Source organism: Castanea sativa, chromosome 1 (genome assembly GCF_040712315.1).
Source record: "Castanea sativa cultivar Marrone di Chiusa Pesio chromosome 1, ASM4071231v1".
NCBI lineage: Eukaryota > Viridiplantae > Streptophyta > Magnoliopsida > Fagales > Fagaceae > Castanea > Castanea sativa.
Window position 1 is genome coordinate 88,284,767 of NC_134013.1, and position 20,677 is coordinate 88,305,443.

The 20,677-nt window shown below is 34.2% G+C and overlaps 1 protein-coding gene and 1 pseudogene across 1 annotated transcript; one reads left to right on the forward strand and one right to left on the reverse strand.

Moving 5' to 3' along the window:
- Positions 1–9,648: 9,648 nt before the first annotated feature.
- LOC142636578 (MDIS1-interacting receptor like kinase 2-like) lies at positions 9,649–19,377 on the reverse strand (annotated as a pseudogene).
- Positions 12,072–17,118, forward strand: LOC142616755 (serine carboxypeptidase-like 40). Its single transcript, XM_075789545.1, has 5 exons — positions 12,072–12,339; positions 12,991–13,265; positions 15,121–15,381; positions 15,740–15,758; positions 16,913–17,118. The coding sequence occupies exons 1-5, from the start codon at positions 12,072–12,074 to the stop codon at positions 17,116–17,118; spliced, it is 1,029 nt and encodes a 342-aa protein (XP_075645660.1).
- Positions 19,378–20,677: the final 1,300 nt, after the last annotated feature.

The window sequence follows — 20,677 nt, forward strand, 5'->3', positions numbered from 1 at the left end:
CTTGGTCACTGCTAAGATTTTTTAACATGGGTTTATAGGTCATTGTCAAGTTTTTATGTATTTTTATTTTTATTTTTACATTAGAGGGTAATTGAAAATTAAAAATCAATTGAGAATTAAAATTCTGATAAGTGACCGATTGGATTAAATGGTGCTCTCATATAGCAAAAACTTCAGTTGCTACTTGCTACTAGAAGTCGCGGTCCTTTGATTTTTCAGTATAGAAAATTTATTAGTGGAAACACCCATACAAATGCAATGAGGACCAAACTCACCTGGCCCCAAGTATGGGTTAACTCTTATTAACTTCAAGTCAAAAATCTTTTATGCGTCTTGACACACTTAGAGCATTTGCATTGGCAGAGCCAGAAATTTATCTTTGGGGGGCTATATATAATTTTTTTTTTTGTGCATGAAATGTGTAATAGTATTGTGCAATTCTTTTTGGGTTCTTTGTTTTTGTTTGAAAGACTCTAATATATTGTTAAGTTAACCAAATTATGGACCAAAGTTTAATTTTGTTGGGCATAAAAAAAACTTAGGGTGGTCACAAATCTTTTTTTAAGGGCAGACAATGTTTATTATGATATGGGAGGACCAAAATGATAAGGTTATTTAAAAATTTTCTAATTATTTAAGATATTTCCAATTTTTTTTTTAATTTTTTCAAATATTTTGGGGGGTCTCAGGACCCCCTTGGTCCTTTAATACGCCACTGCTAAGAACCTAAAAACATTCTCCAACCTGGTATGCAAATTCTAAAAAATTTAGAACCCATAAACAATAGGTACTTATATTTAGAACCTACTATTCACAAGTTTGTAAACTGAAATAATATTAATTTATTCACTTCTTTCTCTCTCTCTCTCTCACTTTTTCTCTGACCCTCTCAATTCCCTTCTCTCTCAACTCTCTTCTCTTTGAAACTCTGCTCTCTCAACTCTTTGCTTGCTCGGTGCTTGTGGGTTTTGTGTGGATTTTTCTTTGATTTTTTTTTGTGGGTTTTCGTGCATATGGTGTTGTCGTGGTGGTGGGGTGTTGCTATGGTGGTGAGGTGGGTTATTGTCGTGGTTTTAGGGTGTTGCTGTGGTGGTGAGGTGGAGAGCGTGGGTTTGTGGATCAACGTGGTAGAGGTTTGGGTTTGTGGATCGACATAGTGGAGGTTTGAGTATGTGGATCCACATGGTGGAAGGTGTAGTGGAGGTTTGACCTTGCTTTGTGTAGATCTGTGGCCATGGGTTTTTGTATGTTAGAGGTGGTGTGTATGTGTGTGTGTATTGGTGGTGGTGGGGATTGGGGTTGCTGGGGTTTTTTTTTTTTGGTGGTTGCAGGGGTTGTGTGTGGTGGGTGGGTGGGTGTTAGAGGTGGTGGGGACTAAGGTTGCTGGTTTTTTTTTTTTTTTTTTTTGGGTGGTTGTTGGGGGGTGTGTGTGGTGGTGGGGTGGTAGGTGGGTGTTAAAGGTGGTGGGGATTGTGGGGTTGGTTTTTTTTTTTTGGTGGTTGCTAGGGGGTGTCTATGGTGGTGGGGTGGTGGGTGGGTGTTAGATGTGGTGGTGGTTTGTGTATCGGTGGTGGGGATTGCGGGGTTTCTGGGGTTTTTTTTTTGGTTGGTGGTTGCTGTGGGGTGTGCGGTGGTGGGGTGGTGGGTGGTTGAGCTAATCTTTCTGGTGGTTGCTGGAGAGAGGAAAGAGTGAGATGGGAGAAGAGAGGGAAATTAGTTTTTTATATATTATTTTATTAAGTAGTTTATATTATTTTATTGAGTTGTATGCAAAAATAAAAATTAGGATGTAAGGTGAGTTGTAAAATAGGTCTGCAAAATAGATAAAGTAAGTGTTTAAGATATAAAATAGAAATTTTTTGAGCACCCAGATGCGAATGCTATAATAACTTAGTAAGACAAGTTTTGATTTATGTGTTTGGCACTGGCCATAGGCACTTTAGCCTAATGCTTTTGATCTTGGCCCACAAAGACTTTAAAAGTCAAGGTCTTTTCTTTTGTCTACCTTTCTTTCTTATTAATTCTTTTCTAAAAAAAAAAAAAAAAAATTTATACGCATTAAAGTTGCCTTTACTATTACGTATATCCTATAACAAGGCAAACTCCGTAGTCTGTACGAGTCTTTCTTTAGGTCAATGATATTAATGACCCTTTGGAATTTCTTAATGAGTATCAGTATTATAAATGTGTGGCATTAGAAAAGTGTTAAGGAATTATATTTTATGATGCAAATTAATTTCAGGCTACAAATTTAAGAGAAGAATAGATACATTTTTGCGTGATTACAGGATTTTTATAGCATTGTTCTTGTGACTTGTGTGCACAGCATTTTCGTTTCATATAAGTTCATTAAACAAGATGACACTCAACCAAAAAATAAGCTCTTTATGATTGAGTTTCACTTTTTTCAATCATATAACATTTTTAATTATTCAACTGCCATAGTAAAATTGCATTAAGGAGTTAGCAATTGGTGTCTTACGAGAAAGAAATTCTTGGGACGCCCATTTCAATTAATGTAGACTGAGACTTTGGTTTGGTGTGTAAGCATGCAAATGCTATAGTTGCTAAAAAGAAAATATCCAGTGCGACTATATGATATGGAGTTTACAAGCATTGATTTACTATTTTCTTCAAAATCAAAATTTGAGAAGATGATGATGATAATGAAGTCAATTGGTTTTTTGGATGTCTTTCCATTAATGTTTCTAGTGCCACCACTACAAATGTATAGACATTACATTTTTCTGCCACCACCATAATATATGCTAGTTTTACAAAGGAAAAAAAAAAATTGAAAGCTATTAAAAAATATAATATTTTATTTTTGTTTTTTTTAGATCTTTTATTTTTGTAGAATTTATTCGTGGAAAGGTTGGTCTAAACGTGTCATTGCACTAAAATTATACAATGAAATTATGAAAGTGACCACTACACCACATTGTAGGTTCTGAGAAGCTTGCACTTCCAAGTCAGGACTCATTGCGAAGAATCTTACTAGTAGGAGTGTTTTTACGTTAAATTAGTGCAAGATTGATTTGACCACGTTATTAAAGGTTCCAAAAGAGATCCTTTGGAAAGTGCAATTTTAGGGTCAAAAAGAGGTCAACACGGTGCTTTAGTCTTACCGTCACTAGGCAAACCAAATACTATATTGCATGCGGAGGGCATGCAATTTCCTCGACAGGGACGAAGTCAAGTCGGATGGCTGATTTGTCTGATTGTGTAAATTCCACTGAAAAAAAACTCGTGAACCACGCAATTTCATTGTAGGCATAGACTTTGGTTTGGTGCGTGAGCAATGCGCAATTGTGGCGACGATGAGAACATATTGGGTACAAACACTTGATCAGGAGGTGGAAGGCGATGGTCTAACACTGTAACACTTGTTATAACATGGGTTTTAGAGAAGATGACAATATGGATGTCACCTCTCTTGCATACCCCTCAATTAATGTTTCTCTAGTGACACCAGTCTAAAACTATAAATATCACATTTTTCACTAACAACCTTAATTAATATAATTTGTGACATAAAAAAATAACTTTAAATGGTTTGTATTTTTTAATAGGTAATTTGTGTCTTACTTCTCGCTTCTTAAGATGCCAAAATACTAAACATCTTTTTATATGTACGATTCTAAAAAAAAAAAAAAAATATGTTCAGTTCAATCAATCTAAAGTAGGATTCTATTAATTTTAATTTTGAAAATATTCTTTCAAGGAGAAAAAAAAAATTATAATAAGTATTCAGAGCAGGCTCAAGGTATTGTAGAACCTAAAGCGACAATTTTAAGTGAGACCTATTCTTAGAGGTGGTGTGTATGTGTGTGTGTATTGGTGGTGGTGTGTATCAGTGGTGGGGACTGGGGTTGCTGGGGTTTTTTTTTTTGGTGGTTGCAGGGGGTGTGTGTGGTGGTGGGGTGGTGGGTGGGTGTTAGAGGTGGTGGTGGTGTGTGTATCGGTGGTGAGGATTAGGGCTGTTGGTTTTTTTTTTTTTGGTGGTTGTTGGGGGGTGTGTGTGGTGGTGGGGTGGTAGGTGGGTGGGTGTTAAAGGTGGTGGTGGTGTGTGTATCGATGGTGGGGACTGTGGGGTTGTTGGTTTTTTTTTTTTTTTTGGTGGTTGCTAGGGGGTGCCTGTGGTGGTGGGGTGGTGGGTGGGTGTTAGATGTGGTGGTGGTGTGTGTATCAGTGGTGGGGATTGTTGGGTTTTTGAGTTTTTTTTTTTTTTTTTGGTTGGTGGTTGTTGTGGGGTGTGTGGTGATGGGGTGGTGGGTGGCTGAGCTAATCTTTTGGGTGGTTGTTGGAGAGAGGAAAGAGTGAGATGCGAGAAGAGAGAGAAATTAGTTTTTTTTTTTAATATTATTTTATTAAATAGTTTATATTATTTTATTGAGTTGTATGCAAAAATAAAAATTGGGATGCAGGGTGAGTTGTAAAATGAGTTGGTAAAATAGATAAAGTAAGTTTTTAAGATGTAAAATAAAATTTTTTTGGCAGATGCGAATGCTATAATAACTTAGTAAGATAAGTTTTGATTTATGTGTTTGCCACCATAGGCACTTTAGCCTAATGCTTTTGATCTTGGCCCACGAAGACTTCTAAAGTAAAGGTCTTTTCTTTTGTCGACCTTTCTTTCTTATTAACTCTTTACTAAAAAATAAAAAATAAAAAATTTATACGCATTAAACTTGCCTTTACTATTACGTATATCCTATAACAAGGCAAACTTCGTAGTCTGTACAAGTCTTTCTTTAGGTCAATGATATTGATGACCCTTTGGAATTTCTCAATGAGTATCAGTATTATAAATGTGTGGCATTAGAAAAGTGTTAAGGAATTATATTTTATGATGCAAATTAATTTCAGGATACAAATTTATGAGAAGAATAGATACATTTTTGCATGATTACAGGATTTTTATAGCGTTGTTCTTGTGTGCACAACATTTTCGTTTCATATAAGTTCATTAAACAAGATGACACTCAACCAAAAAATAAGCACTTTATGATTGAGTTTCACTTTCTTCAATCATATAAGATTTTTAATTATTCAACTGCCATAGTAAAACTGCATTAAGGGGTTAGCAATTGGTGTCTTACGAGAAAGAAATTCTTGGGACGCCCATTTCAATGTAGATTGAGACTTTGGTTTGGTGTGTAAGCATGCAAATGCTATAGTTGCAGAAAAGAAAATATCCAGTGCGACTATATGATATGGAGTTTACAAGCATTGATTTACTATTTCCTTCAAAATCAAAATTTGAGAAGATGATAATGACAATTATGAAGTCAAGAGGTTTTTTGGAAGTCTTCCCATTAACGTTTCTAGTGCCACTACTACAAAGGAATAAACATTACATTTTTCTGCCACCACCATAATATACACTAGCTTTACAAAGGAAAAAAAATTGAAAGCTATTAAAAAATATAATATATATATTTTTTAAATCTTTTATTTTTGTAGAATTTCTTCGTGGAAAGGTTGGTCTAAACTTGTCATTACACTAAAATTATACAATGAAATTATGAAAGTGACCACTGCACCACATTGTACGTTCTGAGAAGCTTGTACTTCCAAGTCAGGACTCATTGCGAAGAATCTTCCTAGTAGGTCAACACGGTGCTTTAGTCTTATCGTTACTAGACAAACCAAATACTATATTGCATGCGGAGGGCATGCAATTTCCTCGACAGGGACGAAGTCAAATCGGATGGCTGATTTGTCTGATTATGTTTGAAACATAATCAGGCAAAAGCAACTTCCACTGAAAAAAAACTCGTGAACCACGCAATTTCATTGTAGGCATAGGCTTTGGTTTGGTGCGTGAGCAATGCAATTGTGGCGATGATGAGAACATATTGGGTGCATACACTTGATCAGGAGGTGGAAGGCGATGGTCTAACACTGTAACACGTGTTATAACATGGGTTTTAGAGAAGATGACGATATGGATGTCACCTCTTTTGCATACCTCTCAATTAATGTTTCTCTAGTAGAGTGATACTAGTCTAAAACTATAAATATCACATTTTTCACTAACAACCTTAATTAAAATAGTTTGTGACATAAAACAATAACTTTAAATGGTTTGTATTTTTTAATTGGTAATTTGTGTCTTACTTCTCGCTTCTTATGGTGCCAAAATACTAAACATCTTTTTATATGCAAGATTCTACACCAAAAAAAGAAAAAAAAATCTAGTTCAATCAATCTAATGTCAATACAACGTTGTGAAAGGCTCCTTGCTGGGCTGGAATGCTTCATTCAAACTGTTGTTGTTCAATAACAAATGCTTTAGATTGTTGCAAATTGCAATCCCCAATATGAATTAGGATATGTCCAATCATCCCAATAATTCCATAGGGATGGGATGGGACCCTTACAATTGTTAGCGGAAAGATCAAGCGCCACAGGTTAATTGGGTAAGATTTGCCTTCCAACTAGGTATAGCTCACCAATTATATTATTTGAGGACATCTTGAAATGAATGCGTTTTGAAAGAACACAAACATGAGCAGAGATGCTCCCTTGGATTTCCAATTTTCCACTATATAAGAGCTAAGTCGAACAAGGTTTTAGAAAGGAAGTGAAGTTGAGCCTGTTCAGTCATCCGATTTTTGTTTTTTGTTTTCTAAACTCAAAGTGTATTTGAAACTAGTTTTCAAAACACAATTTTTGACATGATTTGTGTTCGACACCTATTTTTGAAAATAAGCTTTCAAGAGGAGAAGTTTTCATGATTTGTGACCAAGCAACGTGGTTTGGTCAATATATTAAGTTTTGAGGAAAAGTTTATTTTCTGAATGTGATTGAGATAACCAATGGTGTAGGTCTCACAACCTTTTGGTTTGTTTACAAGATTGCCATAGAATTTAGTTCTTATTTATATTAAAAAAAACAAAATTTTTTTCTCATTATTTATTTTGCACAGTAAAATTGGATTCAATTTTCTGGAAACAAAAAAATTCGACACACTTCTCAAGAAACTATTAGTCTATCACATTGGTAGGACCCGTGATTTTTTTTAATAAAAAAAAGAAAACAAAAAACGAAAAACAAAGAGCAAAAAACTTGAGGTATCGTACTTCCTGCCTGCTTAATGTTCAAGTGATGATAACGAGTCACTTGATCTCACTAGCAACATTGAACTATTCATAGTAGAAGAAGAGTAAAGAACAAAAGCAACAGATACTATTATCTGTTTAGAAATAGATAATTAGGATTTCATGAGTATAACTAATGAATTTAAAAGTCCGTTTGGATAGAACTTATTGTTAAAAACTGAAAACACTGTAGTAAAATAATTTTTAAATATATAAATAGTACCGTGAGATCTATTTTTAATAAAAAAAAGTGGCTAAAAAATGAAGTTCGTGGATCCATGAATCGTGCACGAATGCACTGTTTACATAAGAAAAAGTCAACAAATGTGACTACTGTTCATAAACAATAGCCATAACTAAAAAGGTTGTAGTGCCAAAAAAAAAAAAAAAAAAGAGAGGAGAAAACGCAATGCTTATCCGATACTAAGTTAGTTTTTAACTTTTTGTTATACGTTTAACAATAAAATTTATGAAAATATTATTTTGGAGTATTTTCATTTTATATTAATTAATGAAACATTAATTAGAACACGTTATTACAGGAAAACTAAAGGTCTACACGTTATTCTATATTTTGCTTTTTAACTTCTCTTCCTCGGCATTGAATTCCTGAACTTCTATTCCTCCTCTATGTCCTCAGCATAACTTTGTCCTGAATCTAGAATTATCAGTCTACGAGAGAATAGTTGGATTTAAAATATGCAAGGGTCGGATCCATGTTAGCCTCAATTTTATCATTGTTATAAATATTTAGAGATTAATCCTAGTTATAATTTGTCTTTGTTAAGATTTTTTAGCATGGGTTGATCGATGCTTGATAGGTCATTGTCAGGTTTTTATTTATTTTTATTTTTATACATTAGAAGATGGTTGAAAATTAAAAAACTGATAGTGATGGAGTAGATTAATTGGTTCTCTCATATAATAAAAACTTCAGTTGCTGTCAAATAAATATTCCGCCTGTATTTTCTCTCTAAAATATTTGTGGATTATTAAATCTTAGTTCCATCATTTCCCAGATCAAAGCAAGCTAATTTTCTATTGCATGGGTCCATTTGCATAGATGGACTCCAGCCAATACGGGGAGCTGTATATTTTGTTGTGTTTTTACAATTTTTAAAGCCACCTATATCAACTATCAAAGCACAAGCGTAAGTAAAAAAACATATATATATATATATATGTATATATGTATGTATGTATGTATGTATATGGAATTAATTGGATTTGTGTTAGTCTAATTACTACACAGGTTGGAAAGAATATGGAGTTGTTAATTTTTGACTTCGAAGTTATGATAGCTAACCTACGTTTGGGTAAGGTGTATTTGATCAAAAGTGAGGAAGATTGAATTTTTATTTTTAGAATACTAAATATTTTTAATACACTCACAAGGGGAGAGAAGAGAAAGTCTTAAACAAACTTACAGCGGAGGAAGATTGAATTGATTGAGAAGAATGGCAAAAATTACATGATGAAGATTGGTAGAAATACTTTGGAAAATTTAATTGAAGTTAAATATGGTGACTCCGTAAACCACAATTCCAAGATTAAATTGATTTATTTAAATCACATCATTTTCAGCTAATGTGGTATTTAAGGGGTCACCTTATACACGGTTCTGTTTTAATAAATAAGAAATTTTCAGTGGTCGACATTTTTATGACTCAAAAGTATGCTTAAAGCATTCATACATGCGGAAACAAAATCATATGAAACATTATGTTACGCAAAAATCAAAATGTACTTTAGTCAATATTTTAACGGACCAATGCATCAAAAAATGTCATTAGATTTTCTAGTTCCTAAACATATCTGTTAATGTTTAATTTGAGACATTTCTTATTTTTTTTAACTCCAAAAGAAAAACTAAAATAGTCAAATATACTAATTTTCTTTTTTGAGTAGGTAAAAATAATTTTATTAAAAAGATATTATAAGAAGAAGCAAAATAGCCTAAAGAATTACAATTGAGAAAAGTTATCTATATATGAATTTTTTGTGAAGGATTAAACTTTTAATGAACCTAGCGAGACAAATGGTTCTCTCAAATAGGGGTGGTCCTATTACACCATATCATTTTTCCGCAACTAGCCCAAATATGGGTTCGCCCTTGACAATGAAAAGCTTTGTTATTGTTTGTAACCGTAAAACTAGTAGCACAACAAAATCATGTATGGGTCCCATCTGATTTTAATATGAACGAAGAATATTATGATTTTAATATTTACTTTATATATATATATATATATATATATATATATATATATATATATATATAAAAGAAGATATTATAATTAAAACTTTCAAGGAACTAGGAGTGTCCATGGTCCGCCCTAATAGTTCCTTCTTTGATGAGACACCTATATTTCATGATGCATGATATAGGCCACAAATCATAAAGAAAATAGATAAACCTTACAGAATTACATCATTCTAATAGAATTTTCTTTTCTTACCAAAAAAAGAAAAAGAAAATGAAAATCATTCATACACAAAAATTTCTTTTCTCATAAGTTCATCAAACCGTATGATACACAACCTAACAACAAGCACTACATGATTGAGTTTCAGTCTCTCCCATCATATAAGTTTCTTGCTTCCTTAACTACCATAGCGAAATTGCATGCAAGGGGGTGGCTAGTGGTTTCTTACCTGAAAGACATTGTTGGGACACCCATTTCATCGTAGGCCGAGACTTTGGTTTGGTGCGTAAGCATGCAAAGGCTATAGGAGCAGCAAAGAAAATATCTTGTGCAATTGAACGATTTGGTGGTGGCAAACATTGATCTAATATTTCTTTTAACATCAAATTTTGAGAAGATAACGTTGATAATGTAGTCAAGAGTTCTCCTAGGTGTTTTCCCATTAATATTTCTAGTGCCACCATTCTAAAGCTGTAAACATCATATTTTTCAGTCACTACCATAGTATATGCCAGTTCTGCATAGGAAAATAAATGGAAGCTATTTAAAAATGTAAATATTTATCCTATATATATATATATTTTTTTTTTTTTAATTTTCTACTTGAAAAGGTTGGTCAAAAGTAGTTATTGGATAAAAATTCGGTAGTGAAAATGATTGCTTGCACCCTGCATGATTCAATTCATATAACAAACAATAAGATAAACGTTTGGTTCGAGGAAGCAGGATATAGTTATAAAAATTCCCACATGGCTAACCTTATAAAATAATAGGTGTTAAAGGGATGGGATATAGTTATAATAATTACACAAAAACTCACCTACGGCAATGTAACCATAGGTCCCAACAACTAAAGTTTAGTTGGAGAAATTAGGATCAAGAAGTTTGGCTGTGCCAAAATCGGAGACAAAAGCCTCTAGCTTAGAGCTTGATATATCATGATGAATAATTACTGGGGTGCATTCATAATGCATGTAAGATAAGGCCCGTGCTATGCTTTTGATAATGTTCATCCTCTTAGGCCAATCTAATTCCAATGCTTCAACATCATCGCTTAGGATACAAAATAAGCTTCCCCTTTCCATGTATTGATAAACCAAAAACATGCATCGTTTGTGCAAGCAATAGCCACGAAGTTTCACAATGTTTTGATGCCGAATTTCCGTTAACATTTGTACCTCGTTCTTCAAACTCTTGTCAAAACTTGGGTCCTCAGCCTCTAAGCGATGACGTTTTTTTTAGGACAACAACTTTACCGTTAGGCAATTGTGCTTTGTAAACACTACCATAACCACCTGTTCCAATGCAATATTTAATGTCAAAGTCTTTTGTTGCTTCAATGATATCTTCATATGCAATTTTTCCATCAAAATTCCATATTGAGAACAAGTCCCATTTTTTGTTTTGCTTGGATTGGATTGTGTTTTCCCTATAACCCAACATTGAGAGTAGAAAAAACACCAAAGAAGTAAAAGCACAATGAAAATTGTGAGGGGAAGTGACATTTTTATTTTGCTCATAATTTGGGAAGATGAAAGGCGAGAGAAACCTTTGAAGTCACCACATAAATCCTTATTGCCGATAAATGCATCGAAACTATGATTTCGGAAAATATTTGAGATTTGACCCTCCAAAGACTTGTATGACAGGTTAAATTCCAAGTTAACAAGATAAAGGGGAATGTTGCCTATGAGATTATTGTAGCTGAGGTCAATAAACACTACAAAAAAAAGGTTCTATAGCCGCGTTTTTAAAACGTGGCTATAGGTCAGAAAAATGTGGCTATATGTCAATTTGGTCTATAGCCGCATTTTTTTAGGCCGCATTTTTACCCATGGCCTACAGTGCATAACTATAGCCTAGAGGGGTCTATGGCCACGTTTTTATAGCCGTGGCTATAGGCTAGGACCAATGGCCACGTTTTTATAGCCGTGGCTATAGGACAAAAGTTGATTGCCTGGAAGAAAGTTTGGCCGCGTTCAAAACGCGGCCATAGTTGTGAGCTAAAGCTGCGTTTTTAAAAACGCGGCTTCAGCCCATTACTATGGCCCCATTTTAAAAACGCGGTTATAGCCTTGTTTTTTTCTGCTCTCCCTTTGGCCATGAATCTTCAACCCCATTCTTTTCCAGAATGAAAGACACACAGCCAAAGAAAGAGCACAACCACAGATTAAATACCAATTCAGAATGCATATATCGATAATACACTGATACACAGCCACCACACCAATTCTTTACTGTAAAGACTGAAACTAAGATTGCACAAGGTTCAAAATCTAGGCAAATATGGGTCAAAAAGAAAAGATGCTGAACTACAAGTACAAGATGTTAAAGCTATGGCTAAAATTGGATAAATGTGAGTAGGACATGAGATTGAAGGACATCTAACTTGAAGGTGACTCCTACTTAATAATGTAAAAGGAACCTAACTTGTCTCGAGTGCTAATAATGCTATTGAGGCGGCACAGCAACAAGCAAATTTGTTTAGTGTAACATGTCAAAAGTTTATCATACATTTTTTTTCAATCTAAGAACTGATATGTCTTGCTATATGTACAAAAAATTAGATACTGAAGAAGAAGCAGCTAAAGCTTATGATGTTGCAAGCATAAGATTGAAAGGAATGAGAGCGGTTACCAATTTTGATTTGAGCAACTACAATGTCAAAGACATAACTGATAGTGCAAGGCTTCCAATTGGCAAGGGTGCTTCAAAGTTGATAAAGAAGACTCCAGTTGAGGACGTTCTTTTGAAGAAAACAAATACTAGAAAAACCCCCAGATACTACCGACAGTTTGGAAGTTCAAGTAGCTCTCAACCCAAATACTACCAAATCATTTAATTATAAACACCATATCGTGACGTGAGTTCAAGACCCACTAGTGCATGTGTATTTACCAATAAGAAAAAATTCAAAACAAGAACAAAATATGTGTGCGTATATAGACTAGTACACAAACAAATACAGAAATATACCTTTATTCCACTTGCATTTGATGTTTCAAAGACAATGTATGTATCACTTGATATCATCCCTCTTTAGTACTAGATTTTTCCTGGCCCTCTACGGCAGCTTGATTGACTGTGAAAATATAGTTATTTCCATGAAACTCAAATGACACTCTTTGCCCTGCCGTCATTACCTGCGTACAACAAGAACAATAATCCACAGCTCGAAGTGATATCATCGAAAAAGATTTAGGACTTGAAATAGAACCATTCTTTTGTTTTTGTGAGTAATAAAGAAACTCTTATTAAAACTAAAAAATAAAAAAATAAAGCTCAAAAGCAGTCATAAGCTTATCTAATTATTATTTGGCAAAAAATAATAATTAGATAAGCATACGTATACTTATCTAATTATTATTTTTTGCCAAATGTTCTAAATTTATTTATTTTTTCTTTGTCTAAAACTGAGGCTAAATTTTATCTTAATTTGGAATTTTTTTTTTCTACAGCTGCAAATGTTCTGTTCCTTGAGTCTCCAGCTGGTGTAGGATTTTCTTACTCCAATACAACATCAGATTATGATAAGAGTGGGGATAGTAGAACTGCAGCAGATAATTATGTGTTTTTGGTGAATTGGTTAGAGAGATTTCCAGAATACAAGGATCGTGACTTTTATATTTCAGGAGAAAGCTATGCTGGACATTATGTTCCCCAACTTGCACATTCCATTCTCTACCATAACAAGAAAGCTAACAAGACCATTATCAACCTCAAAGGAATTATTGTACATCTCTCTCTCTCTCTCACACAATATAAATGCAAGTTTTAAGAGTCTAAGGTAAATAATAGGATGTCAAACCAAGTGTGGTTATAATCCTTATACTTTTCAAAATCACTCTTTCTCACAAAGTAATTGCAAGTTTTAAGAGTCTAAGGGAAATAATTGGGTGTCACACTCAGTGTGGTTATAAATTCCTTATGTGTACTTTTCAAAATGAAGAAAAACATACAATAATTGGAAGAGTCTAAGGGAAATAATTGGACGGGACAATAAAAGTGGTTATAAATCCTTTTCAAAAACAAATAATGAATGAAACTTAGAAGTTAAAGTAGAAATTACATTTTACTAAATAATACATTTTTTATACTTATTCTACTAAACTATAAAAATATATACTTACCCCCTTAACTATAAGAATGAACACTTCTTTAATCTATTACTCATGATATTATGTGAAAAATATTATACGGCTAATAGTTTAAAGGGATAAATGTGCACTCTTATAGTTTAAGGAGATAAGTGTTATGCGAGTAATAATTTAGAAAAGTATGTCTAGCTACAATTTTATGGCGTTACTAAAACAATGTTTCCAAACAACTCCATAATTTATTGAAGTCAAAATGAATGTTGCTTAGTCCTTTTGTTTTCTCGTAAATTTTTATGAAGGAGAAGAAATATGGTGGTCACAGTGGGTCCAACACGGCTTGGCTAGACTATGACAAACATTACGAAGACCCAGCCCAACGAAGACCCAGTCCTTTTGTGTCTTTATCTCTTATTTTCTTTAGTCTCTATAGAGTATAGACTCAATAATAAGAATCGATGACTTAGACCGCAACAATAATATTTTTTTTTAGTGTTCATATGAGTTATGGACTAACAAAACTTTCATGTGATTTACATGGTTTTATTATGTTCTAGTCCTCAAAGTTTCTTAAGTATAAAACTTAGTCCTTTTAAAATGACTAAATTTAGTCCTTCGAAGTTAAAAATAAGAGGACTAACCAATAAATATAACAATTCACTTTAAAGACATGACTTAGACTATAACAGTAACATGTTTTTAGTGATCCTATGAGTTATGGATCCTTACAAAACTTTCATGTAATTGGTGCTATGATTTTTCTAATTTGCTAAAAATAATCTTCTTTAAATTAATGGTTAAAAATAAAAGGACTAAATTTAGAGCATAAAACTGAATGACGTTAAAATTGTTAGAGAAAGAAGATAAAAAAGAACCCTCTGATTTAGGGAAGTGAGGGAAACAATAATGTGGTTCCCTAGGATTAAAGGTGGTTATATTTAAAATAAACTCATAAAATCTTAACTAAAACTATATTGTAAAGGATTTAAGTCAAAAATAAAAATTTCCTATCTAATGTTTTGATTCTTGCTTTATATTCCATCAATTACAACTTATCATTTATTTTGTATTTTACTTATCTTGTAAAATAACTAAAATTTTAAATACATGGCATACTATAATTAGTGAAGCAAAAGATGAAAAAAAAAATGAGAAGGAGGATTTCTATTAGTAAGCCACTCATAATAACTAAGAAAAATGTACAAAGAAGCTTATTGATAATTGTTTGTAATACGTGTGTTTTAATTAGATTTTTTTTTGTTAGTTTAATAGGTTATTTGTTTATGGACCTGTTTTTCAACTTTTTTTTTTCTAAGTATGACTGTATTATTGTCAACTTTTAGGAGGAAAAAAAAACAAAAACAAAAACCAAAGAAGGAAACAACATCTCAATAGTATCTTTATCTTGCTCCCATTAATTTCCTTTATAATTATGTTTCACGTGTTATTTTAATATATTCTTTCTCATTGATTTCTTATTCATAATATATGCAGATTGGAAATGCAGTAATCAATGATGAAATTGACGAACAAGGATTAGTCGATTACCTTGGAAGCCATGCTATCATTTCGAACGAAGATGTGTATCAAATACACAAATACTGTGATTTTTCACCCAATGCCACCGCTCAATCTCGTGAGTGCGAAGCATCCTATTTAGCTCTCGAAGATAATATTATCGCCATCAATATCTATAACATTTATGCTCCCTTGTGCTTCTCTTCCAATGTAACAACTCGACCCAAGAGAGCATCTGTAAGTTGATCGACATCTTTTTCTAAAAAAAAAAAAAAAAACTAGAACCATAATTAAATTATCACATAACTGTGACGTGATAGAGTGAGAGTGGAGAAAAAAAATAGTAGGTCGATGTGTTAGTGATAAATAATCATTTACAGTCCGTCATGTCAGAATTGTTAAAAAAAAATTGTGAAATAATTTGTGGTCTTAGGACTATTCTTTATATATTTGTGTTGCTTGAGTCTAAATTAGAAGCTTAAATCATTTTAAGGGGATGCAAATTTACCCTATTTCTTTTATTACATTATATAAATGTTCACTAGCTCTTAGAAATTTGAAGTAAATTGTTTTGTTTTGTTATTTTGTGCTGCAGATACTAGAATTTGATCCATGCATGAAAATATTTCAAATCAAAATTTTTTTCAAACCCAAAACACAAGAACACAACATTAGTAAATATATTTCAAACTTTCAGTTACACACACCAGCAAATGCGCACACACATCCAAAACCCATTTTGAAACCAACCCTAAATCCCCTAACTCACGGCCAAACAACCACATACATACCCAAAAGCCCTCTCGTTTGTCCAAACCCAAACCGTAATCAGCAAGTTTTAGAACCTAATCACAGAATCAAACAAAATTTAAAAACAAACCAAGAGAGGAACAACAACCACAAAGAACATGACAAACAATTCAAACACACGAAATTCGAACTTGGAAAAATCAAACTGATTTCCCTAGCAAATTCAAACCAAATGAACATTTCAAACTGATTTCCCCTGCAAATTTGATCCAGAAAAATCAAAACCATAAAATTCGAACAGAAATAGCAAAAACATGAGCAACCCAAAAAAAATCCCAGAAAACCCAACAAATTTGAATCAAAAACCATGAGCACCCAACAAAAATCCTAGCAAACCCATCCTTGGTGACAACAATTATCTCAGACAACTTTTTCAATTAAACAGACCAGTTGGGAATCAATAAAAAATTCAACACAACTTAAACCAAGTGCAAAATGAGAGAGAAATCAAATATTCGCATATCAAACTTGTATAGTAACTTACGTTTCAATGGTCATGCCAATGCACTTTGTGGCACCATGCTCAGAGTATGCAACTGCCTCTTCAACATTGGCTGAAGTGTGTCCTGATAAAGCATCATGTAGATTTCGTATAAAGTAATCGCGATAATCTGCTGGCAGTGACATGAAAGTGCCACCCATCAAGATGAACTCAACCTGCAAACACATACCAAAATCGAAATCAACCCCTGCAATCAAAACCCTAAACCAAAATCGAAACCCTAAACCCCAAATGGAAACCCTAAACCTAAAATCAAAACCCTAAACCTAAAATCGAAACCCTACAATCACAAAATCGAAACCCTAAACCTAAAATCAAAACCCTAAACCAAAAATCGAAACCCTAAAACAAAAATGGAAACCCTAAAACAAAAATCAAAACAATTAATTTTAAAAACTTACTGTTACTCGGCCCTGTCAGTGTCTTGAGTGAGATTGAGAGTTGGAGAGACCCAAGGCAGTGAGGGTGGAGGCAGTGCCGCGGCGCTTGGTCTGGAGGTCAGTGACGATGCGGGTGAGGGTGGCGCAGACGGTATCGGGTGGGGCGGACTTCAGTTAGAGTTGGGTCTCGCCGATTTTGCCACCAGTGAAGGAGAGGACTGGGATGGTGGCTATCTCAGAGGTGAGCGAGAGTGGTTTGGTTTGGGATTTGAGGGAATTTAGTTCGAAGTGCTTAGACAGATCGAGCAAGGGATTTTTTTGTTTAAGGAGATTTGTTCTTTTTAATTTATAGTAAGGTGTTTTAGCCCCGTTTTTTAAAACGCAGCTTCAGGATTCTTGAAGCCGCGTTTAAAAAACGCAGCTTCAGGATAACTATGGCCGCGTTTTTTAATAAACGCGGCTTTAGGACAGAACTAGAGCCGCGTTTTAAAAACGCGGCTTCAAGACATAAATAAAAAAAAATTTCAGATGGGTCTGAAGCCGCGTTTTAAAAATGCGGTTTCAGCCCATAAATCACAAAACGCGGCCTAAGACCCAAAAAACGCAGCTACAGACTTGGGCTTGGGCCGCGTTTTAAAAACGCGGCTATAAATCAGGTGTTGTGGGTGCGTTTCTGAGAAACACAGCCCAACTAGGGTCTTAGGCCGCGTTTTTGCAAACGCGGCTGAAAAAAACGCGGCCTAAGACCCGCGTTTTTTGTAGTGAAAATGTAAAGAAATAATGTCACTGAATTGAGCGGGAATGCTTTTATTTAAGTAATTGTGACTTAAAGACAAGTTGGCTAGTGAAGAGCAGTTAGCTAATTCTATGGGGATAGAACCACTTCTTTGATTCCAACTAAGGGACAAAAAGGGCTTATTAGTTAAATGACGTATATAATTTGTCTTTCTACTCCAATTGGTGACATAACAAGTTATGGATTAAAAGCCTACAAAACTCTGAATGCATAGTATAAATTGAAGTAAAGTAATCCAAGAAATCAAAGCTAAAATCCAAGATCCCATAAAAAATAAAGCTGAAATCCAAGATAATGCTAAAACCAAGGCAACACATATCCAAACTCATTACATATACCTAAAAGGCTAGAACCTTTCTATCTTAGTCTTCATTTCAACTCATTGATGTTGTTAAACTCATTCACTAGAAGGCAATTGATGAGATTTTGAATGATACTGATGAGATCAATGAGATTGATATTCAAATATTTCTTTTTAAAACGGACTGATTTGATCCCCATAAGCGGGCCCACCACCCCATAGCATAAAGTTGCCAGAGTAACGCTTAACCTTTAAATCACTGCTAAACCTGCAATTGAGAAGAAACTGTTTGCATATTGCTGTCCATGGGCCACACTATCATTTTCCATAACCCCATCCAAGTTGCCAGTTATCATAATAATGGGCACGCGCATGCAGCATTGAAGGAAAAGCATAAAATTCAGGAGGAAGCAAAGTTTCTGAGGAAGACAGTCTCCTTGAAATTGATGCAGAACAACCAAGACAGATTTTTGTAGATGTCAAACATTCAATTTCAATGATGAAAAGATGTTTCTAGGATCTCTTTCAGCAGTCCACCTCTTTCTAGGATCTCTTACAAAACACTTCCTCAAGAAATCTTTCCCAAGTTCTGACATAGTTTTAGGTATTTTTGGTGGCTCCTTTCCAAAACAACTTGAAATATTAAAAAGGTATTTGGTAGAGTAGTTTGAAATGAGATTTTTGTAGTTTTTTGAAATACGTGTGGGTGAAAAGTGTGTGAAAGAATATGTAATGTTGTTTAAAATGTAAAAATGTAAGTTTGAAATAGTATAACAAACATGCCTTAAATCTTCTAGACTTGTAAAATTCCATGCATGCTTTCCAGTAATCATCATCTCAATGACTATACATCCCAAAGACCATATATCCAAAGGAGCTATATATAGGAGTTCCTCGAAAGCAAAACTTTCTATTCACAAAACCATTCTCCTCTCTCAGAATTTTCGATATTCCAAAATCAGCAATCTTAACAGCATTGCCTCTACTAGCTTTGGGACGAAAAACAAGAATATTTGCTGGCTTCAGGTCACAATATATGTACGTAACCTTTTTCATGAATGCAGCGAAGCCCTTTAACAATCATCCGAGTATACCTTTGGACATCATATTCCACTAATTTTCCTCCAGTTTTCTTGATTAAATCTTCAAGGGTGCCTCCTGACGCATACTCTAGCTGCAAGTTATAGAACCCTACGCCACTTTCAATAGTCAAATCGTTTCCAAAATAACGAACAATCTCAGGGCTGTCAACCAAGTCTTGCAAGATTTTGGCCTCCTTTTGAAGCGATAAAGAGTTTTGAAAAACCGCTGACTTGATAGCTATCAAGCCAGAAAAAGGAGAGGAGAGAGCGGAACCGACTCGGTTTGCCATTGCTAAATACACAGTTCCGTAGGATCCTTTTCCAAGAACTTGAATTTTTGACCACTTCATGTCATGTGCCATATTGAATTGATAAAGCAACTTTTGAATGAAGGGGGTCTTGTTTTTCTTTGAAGTATGACTGTGTGAGGTATGAAGTATTTGTGAGGCACGAAAACAATGAAACTTTTTTTTTTCTTTGAAGTAATTGTGAGGTTATTGAGGATTGATATATCTTGAAAGAACTTTTTGTTAATATATAAGTTTGAGGTCGGTCATTTGTGAGGTCGGTCAAGATGAACGTCTGGCCTTCGGATTCTTAGATAGTAGGTAATTTTGAAGCTAACAAAGTTTATGTGGCAAAATATTAAAAAGTCAATTAATTTTCGAACATCATCAAACGTCTTCTATTATTAATAAAGCACAAATAATCAATCACAGTGGCCCCTTTATCCGGAGCAATGCTATACAGAATGGGGGAAGCATCCTTTACAACTCTATCCCCCACTCCATCAAAAGAAGGTAAACTGAACGAATACATTTTGACAGAGGAAAAGCTAGTAAAGACCATGTTGATTATAATTGTAACCCACTATTGTAATTGTTTTGTTGCCTCAACAATAACTTACTCTTTCATTCAAAAAAGAATAAAAAGTAAAGGAAACCTACCAAACACCATGTCGATTATAATAGTTCCACATATTTTTAATTATTTTGCTTACTCTAAATCACGATTGCAAAACATCTTCCAATATTTTACTTATTCCATTCTGATCTTCTCAACGGAAGCCATCTTGTTGGAAAAGACAACAATAAAAGATTTAGTTCTAAACCACAATGTTAAGCCCTGTGTAATTAAAAACTATGATGCTATCTAACACTATCCACATGCTCTCACACTATTTTCCATTCCATCATACATGTCCTTCACATTGAACCTATTTCAATTTTGAAAAATGAAGTGTCAAATTGGGTAGAGTTCACGGGAAAACTTACTAAATTATATTGATCATGAAGTGAAAAAGATATTTTACAATTACCACTATTCAGAAGAAGAATAAACCTTAAACATTATCACACTAACCAGCAGGGGCAGAGCCAAAGGTGCGGTGAGTGCCCCCCCCCCCCCCCCCACCCCCACCTGAAAAAAACCATCTATATACTTCTATTAGTGTAGCTTTTTGCCACTCCTGTCGTTAAAATTAGGGATGTTTTAGTCTCATTAAAGTTAGGGAGGAGGAGATCTAGCCAAAACTTGCTGGATCTAGCCTCGAATCTGCTAAATTTGGTCAAAATTCTCCATATCTGATGAGATCTCGTCAGATCTACACAAGATCTCGACAGATCTTAACGAGATCTCGTTGGAATCGAGTTTTGATGCGAC